Below are 20,744 nucleotides of genomic sequence, written 5' to 3' on the forward strand. Positions count from 1 at the left end.
TACTTAAAACGTAAACATCTTAGCTTTCAACAAGTGGCCTCTCAACTCTTAAGTTTTCCCCTTAAGTTGTTTGAAACCAACTTAAAACAGGCAAGGAGCAGCCTGGCTCCGCGGCACAGGAAAGAAATTCAAAGTGATCCAAACTCGGAAAGAAAACATGCCCTTGGGGAGCTGCCGAGGGGCGCCCTGTCCGCCCCGGCTCCGCCCCGGCCCCGCCCCGGCTCGGTTCCGCCCCGCCCCCCCGCGGTCCCCGCCTACGCCTGGCCACCATTCGCGCCCCTTTCCGAAGGAGCTCCGCCTATGCCCCTCCTCCAGCATTCCTTGGAAGGAGTGCGCACGCGCAGTATCTCGCAGACCGGAAGAGACTAGCGTGTGGATAAGGTTACGTCGGCGTCTGTGAGTTTTCTTCTTTTTGAGTTTAAACCTGAGCGTCTCAGTCCACAGTCCTATACGCCTGGAATCTTGGGGTTGCTACGGACGTTAACATTTCTGCACCCGTGCCTCTTACCTTTGGTAAGTTCTGGCGTCCCGGTGAGAGTTCCCGAAGCCTGACAGCTTCGCTGCTGCGTCGGGGGTCCGCGTTCATTTTCGGTTAAAATCTTTCCGAGGCCTTCCCCGCCCATGGATTTTGGACCTTTGGGCCATTAGACCCGCCTGCCGCGTTGTTGTCCTGTAAAACCCTTCACTGACCACTCCTCCCGTCCCGCGCTGTTCAGCGTCATGGCAGATGGGCTTTTGAGATAGATTCAAACACTTTGCGCGTCTCCCCTCGTCCTCGTCCCTCTTGGCCCATAGCGGCCTGGCTTCTCTCCCTGGCCCTGGGATTCAGCAGACCCCACCGCCTTCCTGGGAACCTCCCCCGTCCCCCCCCTTAATAAGGGGCCCAGTGTCTCGGAAGAGCACACTTTTCAGAAGGATGGGATTTAAGACTGAAGACCTCGGGGTGCCCCAAGAGCAAGTCACCTCCCCCGCGCGGGGATCTGGGGCTTTGTGGAAGTGATGGTTGCAAAGGGGAAACCAGGAAAGCGGCCGGACAAGGGAGTGAGGGGGATCAGGAGAAAGAGAGACAGAGGGAGAATGAAGAGAAATAGAAAAGTGTGAGGGAGAAAAAGATCAGTGAGGCGGCGCATAAAGAAAAGGCAAAAATACAGGATCTGGGAAGGACTTGAAGAGAGACAAAGTGAAAGGGAATAACTCGGCAAAGTAGCAAGAGGAGAAAAGAAAATAGAAACACAGAGGGAAGGGAGGCGCTCCAGCCACGAAGGTCAAGGCACTTCAGACGGAGTGGTTAGGAGAAAAACAGTTGCGGGAGCTGAGTGCAGGAACAGGACGAGGGCTTAGGATTGGCAGAGTGAGAAACAGCGCGGAGAGAACCTAGCCGGCTAGGGATGCAGTGAGGCGGGGCAGAGGGCGTGTAATAGGAAAGACAATGTAATGGAGAGCAGGGGGAACACAGAAATGCGGGGAGAAAAAGGCAGACATATAGAGAGATTGGGAACTGACTGGGGAGAAGGAGAAACTGAAGTTGAAATAGGTTTCAAGCCTTGTGCAAAACAAGTGTAAGGAAAGGAATAGAGAGAAGGGGAGAAAGAGCAGCGGGAGAGAGGAAACACAGAAAAGGAGAACGATGGAGAGAAACAAGGAATGGGAGACATAAACGGATTAACAGAAATACAGAGTAGAGTGAAAGAAGGGGAACCTGATTTTACGTGAGTGGTGACTTGATGGGATATGGCTAAGGTGTGATATATTGACTTGTGGCTTTGTAATATATTTAGTTTAAGATTTGCTTAATTGTTTTAATTTTACAGATGAGAATGAGAGTTGCAAAACTCCTGTTTATAAGGCTTTTGCCTTTTATAATTATTCGCCTCACAGTGTAGCTTCCATTTGCAGCCCTTTACTCTGACAACGAGGGGAGACTTGTCTGTGAGTTGTGGGTTGCCATCTTTGCTTGGAATGGTGTGAGGGAGGTGAGCCGGGACAAGAAATTACTGAGTCCGTCATTACGTGGTGCTTTTTAAGGGAATATTAAAACCGTTGCTTTTTCTTCTTTTAAGTGGACATGCATTTTTGCACCCCTCGTACATTTAATTCATTTTTTAAAAAAGCATATTGAGGTAAATTTTAGTATACTGAATTCCCCCTTCTCTGTAAATAATCATCAGCTTCTGAAATAAGCTTCGGTGACATGTGATAAGCAGCTGTCATCATTCTATTCTAAATATGAGGTAGTCTCAATTAAAAAAAAAATTTGACCCCAGAAGTCATTAGATTTAAAAAAAAAAAAAGAGTCCCCAATAGTTTTACCTTTTGAATATATTGTGTCTAGTTCAGATTATAAGCCCTGCATTCTTTCTACCCTTTGTCATGTGTTGGAACATTCTGTAGTACTTAGTAAATAATTTTAGACTGTTTCAATATTACTTGGTAAGGGTGTCTAGCATCTTAATGGTTAGAACTTAGTTTAGTGAGTTAGTCTAATATTTGGCAGCCTCTTTTGTCCCCTTTGTGTGATTTGTTGAATTAGTGAGCTGTGAGCTACAAAGTAGATGTTCCCCTCAAGTCCCTTTTGTTCATTCTGTGAAAATATTGAGGGATGGGCTGGATTGACTTGAAACTTTGTTCTAACAGAGCCCATCTGTTCATGGTAAAGAAATTTGCACTGATCCTATTCCCATAGCAAACCCTCTTTAAACGTTTCAGCACCAAAATCTGTGTTCATCATATTTCTTCAGTGTTTCACTGTGATTTCTGCAAAAGAGGGAGTAAATGCTTGGGATCAATGTGATTAAAACCACAAAAGAGGTGTCTTTTGCTCAGGTGTATTAAAGATGATCCTGGAATTTTTCAAAGGGGAATGAGGTGATAAGGACAAACTGCTCACTGTCTCTTCTAGGCCACCCTTTGACATGCAGTTCTCACTCAGCTCAGATGTTCTCAAGGTAACTTCCCTTCTGGGTCTCTGTGAACCTACCTACAACACAGGTGATGAACAAGATCAGGATTGCTGAATGACAGCGATCCCTAAAATGATTGACAATATTGTATGGATATCTATGGGGCATTTTTCTGCAAGAGGGTGACCATTGTAATTATAAGCTTAAAAGAGTGCCAGGCCAACAACGATGATGAAAACTACTAGGAAAGATGCAGGGCTCAGAGACAGAGTCTGTCTCAGAGTTCTGTCTCTGCATCGGAAGTAAATCCGTAGTTAGACCATTGCAGTACCTGGCATTAACCCCTCTACTGGCTTCCTATTGCCTTTGGGACAAAATCCAGGCTCCTGGATGTGACACCAGAGAGCACAGGCAACAAAAGAAAAAATAGTTAAATGGGCTTCATCAAAAATAAAAAAACTTGGGCTTCCCTGGTGGCGCAGTGGTTGAGAGTCCGCTTGCCGATGCAGGGGACAAGGGTTCATGCCCCTGTCTGGGAAGATCCCACGTACTGCGGAGCGGCTGGGCCCGTGAGCCATGGCCTCTGAGCCTGCGCGTCTGGAGCCTGTGCTCCGCAACGGGAGAGCCCACAATGGTGAGAGGCCCGCGTACCGCAAAAAAAAATAAAATAAAATAAAAAAAGTTGGTGCATCAAAGAACACTATCAACAGAGTGAAAAGGCAACCCACAGAATAAGAGGAACATTTTGCAAATCATATATCTGATAAAGAATTATTATCTAGAATATATAAAGAACTCCTACCACTGAAAAACAAAGTTGAAAAATAGGCAAAACACTTGAATAGACATTTCTCCAAAGAATATATACAGATGGCCAATAAGCTCATGAAAAGATGCTCAATATCACCAATCGTAAGGGAAATGCAAATCAAAACCACAGTGAGATATTACTTCACACCCATTGGGATGGCTGTTATCAAAAGAAACTGAAAACAAGTATTGGAGAGAATGTGGAGAACTGAAACCTTTGTTCATTGTCTACAAGGATAAAATGATGTAGAAGCTGTGGAAAACAGTGGTAATTTCCTCAAAAAATTAAACATAGAATTACCATGTGATCCAGCAATTGCACTTCTGGACATATACCCGCATCATAGCAACTCCACCAAAAAGATTACAATGGCAGAAAGAAACCTCACCCTTTTTTATAGCCAAGGAGACACAACCCATTATGTACGTGTTCTCAAGATAAATAGTGATTAGTCCTCAAGTAAGAGGACATGATGGCACCATTTGTCAAACATAGTTCATCAACTTTTGCTTCCAGCTGTTGCTGGAACCCCATCCAATCAAGCTTTCCCATCTACCATCCCACTTTCCTTGTCAGAGGCTGTAATGTCCTCCCTATTTCTTTCTTTCTTTTTTTCTTTGCAGTATGCGGGCCTCTCACTGTTGTGGCCTCTCCCGTTGCGGAGCACAGGCTCCGGACGCGCAGGCTCAGCGGCCATGGCTCACGGGTCCAGCCGCTCCACGGCATGTGGGATCTTCCCAGACCAGGGCACGAATCTGTGTCCCCTGCATCGGCAGGCAGACTCTCAACCACTGCGCCACCAGGGAAGCCCATGTCCTCCCTATTTCTAAACCCACTGGTTAATTCACAGTCTTTGTCTTGTCCTATCAGCAACTGTTGATCACTCCCTCTTCCATTAAACACTTTTTTTTCTTTTTTTTCTCATGGCTTGCAGGACATCCCAGTATTTAAAAATAAACATAAACTATCATTTTAAGTCTGGCCATCTGTTTCAATTTTCTTTTCTCCTTGTTCACTTTTCATTTTCTTCTCCTGGTTTTGCCTCTACCCCTGGTCGCTGATGGGGGCAGGGCCCCAAGCTCCATCTGGGACCTTTTCTCTGGCCGCACTCAGTGACTTTCCATATCATCCTATCTTATGGCTTTAGACACCCTGACATCTCCCAATTCCACATCTCCTTCTCAGACCTCAGCCCTGAACTCCAGACTCCTGTTGTCCAGCTGTACCCTTCACATCCCTGCTGGCGCATCTCACGGGCGTCTTCTTGCCACACTGTCCAGACATTACCTCCTGGACCCTGCAGCCCTCCACATTTCCGTTAAGAGCTGTGGCCTGCATCCTGGGGCCAGTGTGACCATCTTGGCTGCTTTTCAAATATACAGGATGTTACATTATTCATATGTGTTTTAACTTGAGGTACAAAAGAATTAGATGTTAAGATGGATGAGACAATACATGGTTTCCAAAATTCACTTGGGCTGGGGTGGAAGAATGTCTGAGGACCACGGGCCTTGCTGACCTGCTTCCTGCAGTACTTGTGTGACATCATCTCCTGCTTGCTTCCTCCTTCCTCACTGAGATTGAGCCACACAGATGTCTCTGCTTTTCCCGGGGTCAGGGTCACCGCTGCCTCAGAGATCCCTAGAACTCTTTGACCCCTCAGATGCACATGGCGAACCTCCTCCCCCAGATCTTTGTTCTGATAACACACCTGCCCCCATTCTCCGTGGTGCCTTTTCTGAGTCTCTCGTTTAACTTTGCAGCCACACCCCTCTCCCCGCCCTAGCCCGTAATGCCTGCTCTGTGTGTTTCTCTCTGCTCTTTCCCCTTCCACTATCCAGATACAGGGGGCAGGGCCCGAGGAGAGAGCAGGGCCACAGAGTGGGAGGTATGCTGGGGTTGACCCCTCTGAATGATGCTGAACCCTGACTTTACATTAGATTGCTGAGCCATTTTCAGATACCTCTTTTGTGCCCAGTTCCCGTAGAGTTTTCTTCTAGGTCATGGCTGACTAAGTAGCCTCAGGTGATCGAATCTGTATCCAGCCCTGAGCACTAGGGCTCTGGCTCATCTGTTTCTGAGGACTGAGACCAGCCCTTAAACTAGAGGGGCGGAGGGGGTGCTGTCCTCTGCATGGCCTTCAGTCAGGACTGGGTCTCTGACCTGACGGGGAGGGTCAGTCCTTCCTAGGTCCCCACTGCTGCAGCTTGTGTGTGGCTTAACCAGGAGGGGAGTGAGTTCCGAAGAAAGGGGTCTAAAACCTTATGGCAGAGGACTGTCTGTTCCACATGCTGAGGTCCTCCCTGTGTGTGGTTGTGGTACAGGAAGGGGGTGTGTCGATTCCAGGCATTAAACAGCATCTTTTGACACTCAGGATTGGCATCTCAGGACTCACCTTGCCTGAGAAAGAAGCCCTGGAGAGGAAGAAGAGGAAAGGACAAGGAGTCAGGAATGACTCTTTCTCAGGTAAAGTCATACTCTTAGTGTACTGTTCAGTCCTCTCTGTCCTGAAATGCCATTTGGACTTGATAATCTCTCACTCTCAAGTATCCTGCCTGACAGGTTTGCTCGGACTCGCCCCACGGCCTTCCTTCAATCTTCTCTCATTGCCCCACAGATTCTATTCTGTATTTTTACACACTCTGTGTAGTTACGGAGATCAAAGTTAAGTTTTCTAATGTATTTTTTCTCAATTTTTGCAGTGTTTTTTAATAACCAGGCTACTATAGAATAATGTTGACAATCTTAATTAAATTTAGTACAATTTATACATGTTCATTGTACCAGAAATGCTGAAATACACAAGTAAAAAATAATAGAAAATGAAGGTGTATTTAAAAAATGTCATTTTAGACACTACCGCTTTTATTTCAGTTAATTTTGGGGTGTATGTTTATAGGGCACCCACTTATGTATGTGAGCAGGAGCCCATGGTGTGTATAAACAACACCATCATTTCATAAATAAGTCTTACATTTATCTTAACTTTGAAAGTGTGTCTTACCTGCCTTCCACGTCCTTAAGTTTTCTCCTACCGTGCCATGTTAATGAGTTAAGAGCAGTAAGGATAGTGCTCATTGTATGTGTGCATGTGTGTGTACGTGTATATGTATTGACCTTTCAGCCAGTTCTGTGTTTTCGACCTTGAACTTGTTTCAGGTTTTCTCAGTTAGGAAACAGCTGTGTCATCGTACTTTTAATGTCATACCTGATACTTACATGTATGGTGCTGGAGGTTCTGTTGTAAAGCTGGACCACCTGGTTCGGGTGATGGCTGCCATTTATTAGCTGTTGAATAAGAGTTGGGTCCTCTGTAAGGTGGGAATGAATTAGATGCCATGTTGTTATATGAGGTGATACTTATAAAACATTTGGAGTAATGCTTACTGTATGGTAACTTTTGGTTGTTACTGTAATTATCATTATCTCATTTTTTCAGTTCTCACCTTTCTTTAAAGCTACTGTGGACTTTGTCATCCCCCTAAAGACATTACTGTACCTCATCTGGAAGTTAGTTATCATTTGGTGTATAATGTCTGGAACCTGTGTATAGACAACCCTTTGTTGAATTTTTTTCATTTGTGTATATATATATATATATTTTTTTTGCATGCAATTTTAAATTCCTCAGTAATTTAGTAGATTGGACATCCTCTGATAGAAAAGTGTAATAAAGCAAAATTAGGGATATATTGTTCAAGATTCTCTTTGTGGCTCTATCAGAACACTCACTTCTATCTAATTGACGCTGGCACCTCTCTCCTCTTCTCATTTTGTGTGAAGATAAGTACTCTCCTGATGGCCTCTTGGTGAAATGTGTTTTCATTTCAGGCACTGTTGACATTCAGGGATGTGGCCATAGAGTTCTCTCAGGAGGAGTGGGAATGCCTGGACCCTGCTCAGAGGGCCTTGTACAGGGACGTGATGGTGGAGAACTACAGGAACCTGGTCTCCCTGGGTGAGGATAGTTTCCCTCCAGAAATTGGGATCTGCCCTCGGGTGTCTTTGCATTTATCTTGAGTCTCTTGGGAACCTCTGCTTTGTTCACCTAAGGTTGAAACCATGTTGATTCAGAAATGAGAGGCTTTATAATGGAGTGTCTGGAATTTAAACCTCCTCTTTCTTCAGTTGATCTGTCCACGACATGCTAGGTGGTGGTGGTTCTGGAAGTTGAGTAAGCACAAAATCTTATGGCGAAATTTTAAGCTATCTGCCTGCTTTTACTTCTGCACTATTGGTTTAGTAGTTCTTGGAAGAAAGCTACATATCTGTATATTTAAAATATTCTTTAAGCATTTGGAAGAAGACCATCATTGAACAAATTTGTGAAATATTATTCTATCCCATCTGTAGTGTCCTTTTCAGCTGGGCAAAGGGCTGGAATTGTATTATGGAAAAGCCACAGCACATCATTCACCTTTTTACATGTAAGCAGGAATCTGTCTTTCTGAGGTGAATATTATTTTCATCTTGGAGCAGGGGAGAGAGCCCTGGCCTCTGAAGAGTGAGGTGAAAATAGAGAGAAAAAAAAAAAAAAGAGGTGGGTGGGAAATTATCAACGATACGAACATACGGAAGAACTCAGATGGCAAAGAGGTGGCTACTTCATCAAATGTTTTTTAGGAAATTCTTCCTAAATGTGAGAGGTCTTTGGGAAGACAGAAGTTTATTGCTGTGAGCTCTCGAAGGAAATTGAACTTCCCCTCCTCTTATTCATGTGTCTTAAAATAAGTTTCCTCCCATCCCAGTGGTATTCCATCTCGTTGCAAAGACAAAGGCAAAGTCTTTATCCTGACTCACAACTTTCTGTTACCTGCTGTCTGTGACTGTTTTTGTATTTGGACTTTGGGGGACCAGCCTCTCATTCTAGACTCAGTTCTCAGTCCACACACATCGAGCTGAGGTCTCCCTTGTCCTGGCTCCTTTCCTTCTCTAGCTTCCATCCCCATTTCACATACGTGAGAGACCTTCTTTTGGGGATGGGGGACACTGGCTGCTCATCCACTGCATCTGGGACCCCAGGCGAGTACAGGGGCCTGTCTCAAGCCCTCTGTGCCCCTTCAGGTGCCTCAAGACGTTTCTTCGTTTCTGTTTTTGCCTTAAGGAGCATGTATCATGGGACTAGCATGAATCTTTGGAGATTGTTCCTTAGCAGTATTGTAAAGACAGTGGACAGAGAGAACCTTTCTTTGATCCCCAGTCCTTCAGGGGGAGCATATCTCAGGCACATTTTTGGGTTTGTAGGCAGACCCAGGGCCCATTTCAACATCCCACAAAATCTGAATCCTTTGCTTTACTCTCGTATCTTTTATTTTTCTCTCTCTTGCAGTGCCTACTTAGTATGCAAATGTGGAAAAACTTGGGCTCTACCTGATTTCATATTTTTTTTGAGTGTGTGTGATTTTGCCTCTGAAACTTGCTTCTGGAATACACCTACTTGGTGTCTGAAATGTTATTCTCTGTTTTCTGCTGTGATAACCCACCCTTTAGGTGCTGGACAAGCTCTAGTGAACTCTCCCATGAGGAGTTTCACTGGGTAAAATTCTGAGTGCAGAATGCTTTGATTTAGATGTTACAGTATCATCCTGCTTCATGGGGAAGTGCCCTCTGAAGTAACTGAGTAGAAAGGTCAGTATGTTCCAGGATGCTGAGCTAGAAAGTTTCATGAGAGCCTGACACAAATGGTTCCTGTTGTCCTTCTGGGTTTTGTGGATCATCACGAAAGTGTCTCTCAAGGGCAGTGTGGCAATGTTGATTAAGTATACTAATGATCATCCTGTTTGATTTGGGGGTGTCTCAAGTACAGGGATTTATTCCAGGGAGAAAATTGCAAGTCCATAACCACATATCAGTGAGACCGTTGGCCAAACTGTTGTTCTTGCAACAGTGTTCATTACATGTGTATGCCATTGTTTATTGTTCAGAAAAGTGTGATTAGCATTCATTCCCTGCTAGGCAGTTTCTCAACATTTTCCTCTGTCCCCAGTCCCTGGCAACTACCAGTCTGCATTCTGTCTCTGTGGATTTATCTATTCTGTGTATATCAGATCTTTTGCAATATTGTCTTGACTGTTCAGGGCCCTTTGCGGTTCCGTATGAATTTCATCATCTTTTCCATTTTTCCAGAAAATGTTCTTGGAATTTTGATAGTGTTTACATAGAATCTATAGACCATGTTGGTAAATATTATCATAAATATGGAGTGTCTTCCCATTTATTTAGGTCTTCCTTAATTTCTATCAACAATGTTTTTTTTTTTATTTTTATTGGAGTATAGTTGATTTACAGTGTTGTGTTAGTTTCAGATGTACAGCAGAGTGAATCTGTTACACATATACAGATATCCACTCTTTTTTAGATTCTTTTCCCGTATAGGCCATTACAGAGTATTGAGTAGAGTTCCCTTTGCTATACGGTAGGTCCTTAATAGTTATCTATATCAGCAATGTTTTGTAGTTTTCAGTCTATATGTCTTTCATCTCCTTGCTTAAATTCATTCCTAGGTATTTTATTCTTTGGATATTATTGTAAGTGGAATTATTAAAATTTTTTTTTTCAAATTGTTCATTGTTGATGTATAGAAACACAGCTGATTTTCATATGTAGATACTGTATCCTGCAACTTGGCTGACATCGTTTATAAGACTAGTAGGACTTGTTTTTGTGTGTGTGTGTGTGTGTGTGTGTGTGTGTATTTTATGGAATTTTCGTTATACAGGATTGTGTCATCTGCTCATGGAGATAATTTTCCTTTTTATTCTCCAATTTATATACTTTAATTTCTTTTTCTTGCCTAGTTGCTCTGGGTAGACCTTCCAGTACAACACCGAATAGCTGGATAGCAGTGGTGAAAGTGGGCATCACGTCTTATTTCTTATTTTAGGTGGAAAGCTTTTATTATTTTATCATTGACTGTGTATGATATTAGCTGTGAGTTTTTCATAAATGATCTTTATCAGGTTGAGGAAGTTCACTTTCTGTATGCTGACTGTTTTCATCATGAAGAGTTTCTGGATTTTTTTCAAATATCTATTCTGCATACAATGAGATGATTATGTAGGTTCCCCCCGCCCTTCCTACTATTGATGTGGGCTATTATATTGATAGATTTCCATATGTTGAACCAACTACCCTTGAATTCTTGGAACAAGGCTGCCTTTTTTTTTTGTTTTTGTTTTTGTTTTTTGCGGTATGCGGGCCTCTCACTGTTGTGGCCTCTCCCGTTGCGGAGCACAGGCTCCGGACGCGCAGGCTCATCGGCCATGGCTCACGGGCCAAGCCGCTCCGTGGCATGTGGGATCTTCCCAGACTAGGGCACGAACCCGTGTCCCCTGCATCAGCAGGCGGACTCTCAACCACTGCGCCACCAGGGAAGCCCAAGGCTACCTTTTTTATGATGTATAATCTTAATATGCTATGTATTCAATTGGCTAGTATTTTGTTGAGGATTTTTCATCTATATTCATATAATATTTTGGTCTGTAGTATCTTTTCTTGAGCTGTTTTTGTCTGGCTTTGGTATCAGAATAATGCTGGCCTCATTGAATGAATTAAGAAATGTTCTCTCTTTTCAGACTTGTGGCTGCCAAGGGGGAGGAGAGGTGGGGGAGGAGAGCTGGGGGAAGGATGGATTGGGAGTTTGGGATTAGCAGATGCAAACTATTATATATAGAATGGATAAACAACAAGGTCCTACTGTATAGCACAGGGCACTATATTCAATATCCTGTAATAAACCATAATGGAAAAGGAAAAAAAAGAAGTGTTCTCTCTTTTATTTATTATAGGGCAGGTCTAGTCGTAAGAAAATCCATCACCTTTTGTTTATCTTGGAAGTCATAATTTCTCCCTCATTTTTAAAAGACAGTTTTTCTAGAGATAGAATTGGCTGACAGTTTTTTTTCCTCTGTCAACACTTCAAATATGTCATCCATTGTTTCCGGACTCCATGATTTTGGCAAGAAATCAGCTTTTAATCTTACTGAGGATCTTTTGTATGTGATAAATACCTACCTTCTCCCTTGCTGCTTTTTTTTTTTTTTTCTGTACGCGGGCCTCTCACTGTTGTGGGCTCTCCCGTTGCGGAGCACAGGCTCCGGACATGCAGGCTCAGCAGCCATGGCTCACGGGCCCAGCCGCTCCGCGGCATGTGGGATCTTCCCGGACCGGGGCACGAACCCGTGTCCCCTGCATCGGCAGGCGGACTCTCAACCACTGTGCCACCAGGGAAGCCCCTTGCTGCTTTTAAGATTCTCTTTCCCTTTGTCTTTTAACAGTTTGATTATAATTTGTTATTGTGTGATTCTCTTTGAGTTTTCCTACATGTGGTTCATTCAGTTTTTAGATTTGTAGGTTCATGTCTTTACTCACATTTAAGAAATTTTTGACCATATTCTGATATTCTTTCTGCCTTCTTTCTCCTTCTCTTTGGGACTCCCATTATTCATATGTTCATCCACTGATGGTATCTACAGGTCTCCTAGGCTCTGTTCATTTATATTCAGTCTTTTTTTCTTTCTGCTCCTTAGACTAGGTAATTCTGACTGATCTACCTATAAGTTTGCTGATACTCCCTTTTGCCTAATCAAATCTGGTGCTGAACCTCTCTAGGAAATTTTTCATTTTGATAATTTATCTTTCAGCCCCAGAATTTCTGTTTAGTTTCTTTTTATAATGTCTATCATTTTATTGATATTCTCTGTTTGTTTAAACATTGTTTTCCTTACTTTCATTAATTCTGTGTCCATCATTCCCTTTAGCTTAATTAGTTGATTTAAAGTGTTTGTTGATTAAGTCCAAAGTTTGGGCTCCATTATGGACAATTTATGCTATTTATTTATTCATTTTTCTGTATGTGTTATATTGATACTTTATTGTTACTTTGCCTGCTTTGTAACCTTTTGTTTAACAAATGGGATATTTTGAGTATGTTGAAACCTTGGAAATCATAATCCACTCCTCCCCCCACGCTCACCCCCCTGGATTTTGTTGTTGTTTCTTGTGACTGCTGTTGTGTCTTTATTTCTCTCAACTAATTTTGTGTGATGTGTTTTCATTGCTGTGTGTGGCCACTGAAGTCTTTGTTGACTTATTGGTCAATTAGTGATTTGACAGATTTCCTTAAACACCTGGAACCAAAACCAAAACAAAACCACCTTATACTCTTTGTAGATGAGCTCTTTGTGTTGGAGAATTCCTTAAACACTCAGGCCAGGAGTTTACAACTCTGCCTTAGCATTCACCTCTTGCAGAAAATCTGATGTTCAGCTGGACATGGGAGCTTAGGAGCTTCTCAGATCTTTTCTTATATTCCCAGTCCTAGGCATGCCCAAATCTATCTAGATTCCCTGGAATATGTGGGAGATTTTCAAAGTCCTTAATTCCCAGTACAACTCACTCCCCACTTTTTTCTCAGGGTTTTCGATTTGTCCATCGTTTGCCCAAGTTGTTACCCCTTGCCCTAGGTGGCAGTGGCTAGTATATTTACCTTTAACTGTTTTTGACCAAGCCCTCAAGTTAGCAGTTCCACCTAGGTATAGTTTTGCAAGTACTTTGAGCCAGTCCTTTAGGTATCCATCAGGCAGATCAAAACAAGAAAAACAAAACCAAAAAACAAAAACCCAACCAGTTGAAATTCTTTATAAGGCCTGTTCTGTCACCTCTGGTTCTGGAAACCTGTACCAGCCTGTGGGCTCTCATCTTAAAGGCCACTGCCTAGCTGAGGAACAGGGATGGGTCAAGGTAAGAAAAAACAGCTGCCTTTTTCTTGGTTAAGAGTGTTCCTGGTAGCTGGAATCCTTTGATTAATTTCCAGAGTTCTTATAAAGTTGATTCTGACAGTTTTTGTGAGTTCATTTCTTGTTTTGTACAGAGAAGTACATTTGGCATTCCCTGCTTTGTCAGTTTTGTTGTCACATTTCCCCATTAATTTCTGTAATATTAAATATTTACCTGGACCTTTTATTTCAAAATCAGTGATTTTTAACATATTTCCCAGTTCTCATATTGTGTGCTCCTTCTGAAATATGTCCTTCCTTTTAGTCTTATAGGTGAATTCTTTAGAATTCCACAGGCACTGTGTGTGTGTGTGTTTGTGTATTTAACAAAAGTAAATGCTTATTATTTATGATTTATGGCTGGATTTGTCTCACATTACTAAAATGTTTATTACTGTTTATTTTGGTTAACAGATAATATTTAGCATATGTTATGTAATATAAGCACAGTGAACTAATTGTTAATCTTGCAGTATGCCTATTTTTCACGGGTATAGTTGTATAACAAGTATTCAAAATAATGTTTTGCTATTCTTATAGTGTTGTTTTAGTGTTGCATACAAGTATTCAGTAGTGTTTTTTTTTAATATTAATTTTCTTAAGAAACTTTTCCTCCCTCCCTTCCTCCCTCCCTCCCTCCCTCCCTCCCTTCCTCCCAGCATGCAGCATGCGGGATCTTAGCTCCCCTACTAGGGATTGAACCTTTGCCCCCTGCATTGGGAGCATGGAGTCTTAACCACTGGACCCCAGTGATTATTTTTAATATCTTTTATTTTTCAAATGTTAGACAGTTGTATGCCTCCCATGAGTTGGTGTGTGCTTTGGGGTGCCTGTGGGGAAATTCCTTTTCTTTCAAGGTTATTGTAACTTTTGATAACAGAGCATTTGAAAATAGGCTTCCCTGAAAATAATTTGAATTTAGAGGAATCTTATTCATTTGTGTTCCTAAACATTTGCAGACCATGGTTGTAAAGCTTGATAAGTCTGTTAATCATGAGTTTTACCTTTGGTGTAATATTATATTTTTCAGCATAAAATATCTATCTTCCAATCTGGTTAAAAGGAAGCCTTATATCTTACAGATATGTCTACCAGATGTGTGATCAAAGAATTATCACCAAAAGAGGACATTAATAATGGAGACTTATTTCAGACATTCGGTCTTGAAAGACTTGTAAGTCATGATTTTGATGATTTTGATTTCAGTGAAGTCCAGCAAAATATGCACACGTTTGCGAATCAGTGGGAATATGAAGAAAAAAGTTACAAAGGAGTGACTACAACCCCTTGCAAAAATCTCACTGGTAGTGGAGATCAACAACATCATAAATCCTGGAATAATTTTCCTTTAAAGCAGAATGTTTCTGTAAGAAGTATGTCTCAATATTACAAATATTACAAGTCATACATGAGGAATAAGGAACTAAAAAGTAACATAGGCTATTCAGGAAACAAGTTTTTGAAATGTTTGGAAAATAGGCTTGGATTAAGCCTTCATTCACATTTGGCTGAACTGCAGATTTTTCAAACTGAGGAGAAAATTTACAAATGTAATCAAGTTGAGAAGTCTATCAAAAACTGTTCCTCAGTTTCACCACTTCAAATAATTCCTTCTAGTGTCAAAACGAACATTTGTAATAAAAATGGGAAGGTTTTAACGCATCCTTCATTGCTTACACAACACCAGAAAACACATATTAGAGAAAAGCCCTACAAATGTGATGACTGTGGGAAGGCTTTTAGCCATTGCTCAGTCTTAGCTAATCATCAAAGAATTCATTCTGAACAGAGACCTTACAAATGTAGTGAGTGTGGCAAAACCTTTAACAGATTCTCAAACCTCACAAGGCATCAGAGAATTCATACTGGGGAGAAACCATATAAATGTAATGTGTGTGGTAAGGACTTTATGATACGTTCACACCTTTGGGGTCATGAGCGAATTCATACTGGAGAGAAACCTTACAAATGTAATGAGTGTGGCAAAGCGTTTTCTGAGCATTCAAATCTTGCTCAACATAAGAGAATCCATAGTGGAGAGAAACCTTATAAATGTAATGAGTGTGGTAAGGATTTCACCACACGTTCACACCTTTGGGGCCATGAGAGAATCCATACTGGAGAGAAACCATACAAATGTCATGAGTGTGGCAAAGCTTTCACTGGGAGTTCAAACCTTACTCAACATAAGAAAGTTCACACTGGAGAGAAACCATATAAATGTCATGTATGTGGCAAGGCCTTCAGTCAGAATTCAAGCCTTACAGTTCATCAGAGAATTCATACTGGGGAGAAACCTTACAAGTGTCATGAGTGTGGCAAAGCCTTTAAGCAGTACTCAAGTCTCAACAGACACCAGAATATACATGGAGTGCAGATACAGAGGTACAGTGTGTGGTAAGGTTTGTATTAAATGTTCATATGTTTGGAGTGATGAGAGAATTTATACTGGAAAGAAACCTTACAGGAGAAAATATGAAGGCCTTCAGGAAATGACCTGGCCTCAGGATCACCAAAGATTTCATAATGGAGAAAACCCTTACAAATATAATGAGTGAGGTAAATTGTTTAAGCAGGTTTCAGAATGTACCGTGCATCACGGAATTATTAGTAGGGGGAACTAAGTCTAGTCCTTCTTGAAGATTAGTCAAATCATGTTATACTCCGCAGAGTGATTAAAAGTTAAAATCATTTAAAATTCATGAGATGGTGGCAGGGGGGGTCAGAGGATCAAGGATATGTGAAAAGGCCTACTTATCAAGTTATGAAATGTTTTTATTCTTAGATATCTTGATAAGGCTCTATTTTTAGTGACTTTCAATCTGAGGTTCAGAATCTGTTAATGATGTTATATCTTCATCACAGACCTCTCATGTGCCGCCATGATGAAAAACACCTGTAAAGGAACTTTTTAAAAATTTCGGTCCTAATGTAAAAGGTGATTTGTTTTAAATTTTCTTTCCTTTATTTTTGGTTTTTGTTTTTAATTTTCAATTGCACTTGTTCATTGGTGGTATATATACATTAACCTTGTATCCTGCAGCCCTACTGTAGTGTTTTATTGTACCACACTTTAGGGTATTATTGTATTGTAGGGTGTGTATTGTATTGTAGTGTTTTATGTACCACACTTTAGGGTATCATGCAATTGTTCAATTCCAGTGATAGGTGCCACCCCGTTTTGTTCATGGCATAAAGAGCCTCTCTGTTAGCATACTAATGTTGACGCAGTCTTACAGTCACTAAATCCGAATTGGTCATGGGCCAGGTTCCTGTTATTCTGTGTTGCAGTCAGATCATCTGCATTTTATTAAGATCTCAGAAGCTTGATGCATAATTGGTATTGGCATATAGAAAAATCTTTACTCATAAATGGAAACTTGTCATGGCCAGAACTACAAAATAACATAACACTAATCTAAAACATGCTGACAAGTTACGAAAACAACTAACTATAGGTCTAGATTATTGGAAGAACGTAGCTGAACTTCTTTTTCAGTATGTCATGATGGTTAAATACTATACTTTGTTACCGTCTCCACTAAGTTGAAGTCCCCATATCTGCTGCTCACCAATGTGTGAATTTAATGAAATCACTGAACTCCCTGGCTTAAGTTTTCTTCCTCTTTAGAATAAAAATAGTAGTAATTTCCATCTCCAAGATTTGTGAGGAATGATGTTACTGAGCTTCCTAGCAGTGATTCTTACATTGTGAAGGTTTTTCAGAGTTACATATTCAACTCTTAGCAGGCTCTTAATGAAAGTAAAACTTAAGTAAATATTTCTCAGTGAGAACTAATGGTAAGTGGAGAATATTGAATTTCAGTTGAAATGATAAGTTACTTCAGGTTCTCCTGCAGCATCCCCCAGAAGAAAAATGTCAGTCATTGGGAGCTAACAGATCCTCCAGGTTTTTTTGGCAATAGAAATGGTCTTCTTATCACAGACTATGATTAGAATCCTGGAGAATTTCTCTCTTCTTTACCATTATATCTTGCTTTCCTTCTCCAGGTGAAGGTTAGGGTCCACAGATTTGATGGTCAGGTTGCCTGTAGCCAACTCCTTCGTCTTCATCTTTACAGGAACCTCCAGGACAGTGATGGCTTTTGGGCAGAAACATTTTCTCAGCGATTTTGGTTGCAAATTTGTTTACTGTGTTCACAGAGTGATACTGTACTATATTTGTGTAAGATGTAACTATCGGAGGAAACTAGGTGAAGGTTCTGAATGCCTCTACTATCTTTGTACCTTCCTATACATCTGTGGTTATTTCAAAATAAAATGTTAAAGGGAATGTGTTTTGCTGTGGCTTTTACAAAATCCAAATCCAGCTGTTTGTTGATATGAGAATAAAGGATATGATAAATGAGTCTAACAATAATTCTTACAACTGTCTACTCATCACCTCTTCCTGTTTCATGAGTATCGTAAATGTGGATGTGCCTACATCCCACATAATACAGGTCTACTCTACTTCCAAGAACTCCTGAATCAGGAGCACAAGGGTAGAACTAGAGAATTCGGTGTTAAAAGTGTTTGCTGTATTATGGATTGGTGGATACTTCGTTTTGGAACCACCACCAATCCTGAATGAAGTGAGCAGACCTTCTGAAGACAGAGGAAGACCGAAGTCTAGAAGCACCACTGTGATTCTTTTCATTTCTGAATGAACAGAGCTTCAATCTTGTCCTTAAAAACAGGGATCAGAAGCTTGGTTGTTCAAGGCAGGGCTTCTCAAGAGCCTGACCGTGGAGAAAGATGTGCAAGCACAGGTCTTACCTTTTGAATGGAATGTGTCTTCTAATACGGTTCTCTAGTACCATATGTCTCTGCACAAAAACTCTGAGTGGGGTCCAGGCATTCCTAGTGCTTTTAAGAGAATTTTTTGGGCATACTGGTGAATGTCATAGTTCCTGAAATTAAACACACACACAGTAGTGACAGTTGGGGAGATTCTTTTAATTTTATACAGCATGAGACAAGAATAGGAGTATAAAGATAGTTCTGGTGTAGTATGAGGATTACTAGTTGAGATTTGTGGCAGAACTTCTGGGTCCTGACAAGTTGTTTAACCTTTGTGAGTCTCAGATTGCTCCTTTGAGGTGGTACCAGCCCTGCAAATCTCAGTTGAGTACTGTGAGGCTCACGGGGACCTTCCTGTGCAGTCATTTGGTAAATAGAAGGCACTATGCTTGTGTGAGCCTTCCCATTATAGGGCATGTAACTGTATTCTAATTCATGGGATTCTCAATTTAAGAGCAATTTATGCCCTTGTAAGAGCATACCAGCTCCAAAGCCATTCTCTCAGCCTCGATGTGAGTCTCTTTAGGTTCATCTTGCTTGGGACTCACTGTGGCTCTTGTACCTGGATATCTGTTTCTTTCTTCAGGGTCAGGAATTTTTCAGCCATAATCTCATCAAATATATATTTTTAAATTAATTATTTTATTTTATTTTATTTTTGGCTGCATTGGGTCTTCATTGCTGCATGCAGGCTTCCTCTAGTTGTGGCAAGGTGGGGGGCTACTCTTCCTTGCGGTGCACAGGCTTCTCATTGCGGCGGCTTCTCTTGTTGTGGAGCACGGGCTCTAGGTGTGCAGGCTTTGGTAGTTGTGGCTCGTGGGCTCTAGAGCACGGGCTCAGTAGTTCTGGCGCATGAGCTTAGTTGCTCTGCGGCACGTGGGATCTTCCTGGACCAGGGCTCGAACCCATGTCCCCTGCATAAGCAGGTGGATTCCCAACCACTGCACCACCAGGGAAGCCCCAGTATTAGTTGCTTTCTTTTTTTTTTATACTGCATGTTCTTATTAGTCATCAATTTTATACACATCAGTGTATACATGTCAATCCCAATCGCCCAATTCAGCACACCACCATCCCCACCCCACCGCGGTTTTCCCCCCTTGGTGTCCATACGTTTTTTCTCTACATCTGTGTCTCAACTTCTGCCCTGCAAATCGGTTCATCGGTGCCATTTTTCTAGGTCCCACATACATGCGTTAATATACGATATTTGTTTTTTTCTTTCTGACTTAATTCACTCTGTATGACAGTCTCTAGATCCAACCACGTCTCAACAAATGACTCAATTTCATTCTTTTTTATGGCTGAGTAATATTCCATTGTATATATGTACCACAACTTCTTTATCCATTCTTCTCTCAATGAGCATTTAGGTTGCTTCCATGACCTGGCTATTGTAAATAGTGCCACAATGAACATTGGGGTGCATGTGTCTTTTTGAATTATGGTTTTCTCTGGATATATGTCCAGGAGTGGGATTGCTGGATCACATGGTAATTCTATTTTTAGTTTTTTAAGGAACTTCCATACTGTTCTAGTGGTTGTATCAATTTACATAACCACCAACAGTGCAAGAGGGTTCCCTTTTTCTCCACACCCTTTCCATCATTTGCTGTTTGTAGACTTTCTAATGATGCCCATTCTAACTGCTGTGAGGTGATACCTCATAGTAGTTTTGATTTGCATTTCTCTAATAATTAGTGATGTTGAGAAGCTTTTCATGTGCTTCTTGGTCATCTGTATGTCTTCTTCGGAGAAATGTCTATTTAGGTATTCTGTCCATTTTTGGATTGGGTTGTTTGTTTCTTTAATATTGAGCCACATGAGCTGTTTATATATTTTGGAGATTAATCCTTTGTCCATTGATTCGTTTGCAAATATTTTCTCCCATTCTGAGGGTTGTCTTTTCGTCTTGTTTATGGCTTCCTTTGCTGTGAAAAAGCTTTTAACTTTCATTAGATCCCATTTCTTTTTTTTTTTTTTTTTTGCTGTATGTGGGCCTCTCACTGTTGTGGCCTCTCCCGTTGCAGAGCACAGGCTCCGGACACACAGGCTCAGCGGCCATGGCTCACGGGCCCAGACGCTCCGCGGCATGTGGGATGTTCCCGGACCGGGGCACGAACCTGTGTCCCTGCATCAGCAGGCGGACTCTGAACCACTGCACCACCAGGGAAGCCCTATTTTTGTTTTTATTTCCATTACTCTAGAAGGTGGATCAAAAAAGATCTTGCTGTGATTTATGTCAAAGAGTGTTCTTCCTATGTTTTCCTCTAAGAGTTTTTATAGTGTCCGGTCTTACATTTAGGTCTCGAATCCATTTTGGGTTTATTTTTGTGTATGGTGTTAGGGAGTGTTCTAATTTCATTCTTTTACATGTAGCTGTCCAGTTCTCCCAGCAACACTATTGAAGAGACTGTCTTATCTCCATTGTATAGTCTTGCCTCCTTTGTCATA

The 20,744-nt window shown here is 41.5% G+C and overlaps 1 protein-coding gene across 4 annotated transcripts; it reads left to right on the forward strand.

Annotated features, from left to right (window-relative positions):
- Positions 1-291: 291 nt before the first annotated feature.
- On the forward strand, positions 292-17,600 carry LOC309794922 (uncharacterized protein). Of its 4 annotated transcripts, XR_014292199.1 has the most exons (6): positions 292-513; positions 6,086-6,177; positions 7,543-7,669; positions 14,570-15,884; positions 16,353-16,425; positions 17,499-17,600. XR_014292199.1 is itself a non-coding variant. In XM_082606869.1 (5 exons), the coding sequence occupies exons 2-4, from the start codon at positions 6,163-6,165 to the stop codon at positions 15,886-15,888; spliced, it is 1,461 nt and encodes a 486-aa protein (XP_082462995.1). In that variant the 5' UTR covers positions 292-513; positions 6,086-6,162; the 3' UTR covers position 15,889; positions 17,499-17,545. The 4 variants fall into 4 exon arrangements, 1 of the variants encoding a protein (XP_082462995.1); XR_014292198.1 differs by having other exon boundaries at positions 14,570-16,425; XM_082606869.1 differs by lacking the exon at positions 16,353-16,425 and having other exon boundaries at positions 14,570-15,889; positions 17,499-17,545.
- Positions 17,601-20,744: the final 3,144 nt, after the last annotated feature.

The sequence above is a fragment of the Mesoplodon mirus genome, assembly GCF_964341445.2.
Source record: "Mesoplodon mirus genome assembly, chromosome: 19".
NCBI classification, from domain to species: domain Eukaryota; kingdom Metazoa; phylum Chordata; class Mammalia; order Artiodactyla; family Ziphiidae; genus Mesoplodon; species Mesoplodon mirus.

Bases quoted from the DNA above. Each gene is read 5' to 3' on its own strand.
- LOC309794922 (XM_082606869.1), top strand. The intron at 7,670-14,569 runs GTGAGGATAGTT...TATATCTTACAG, and splicing joins CAGGAACCTGGTCTCCCTGG to ATATGTCTACCAGATGTGTG.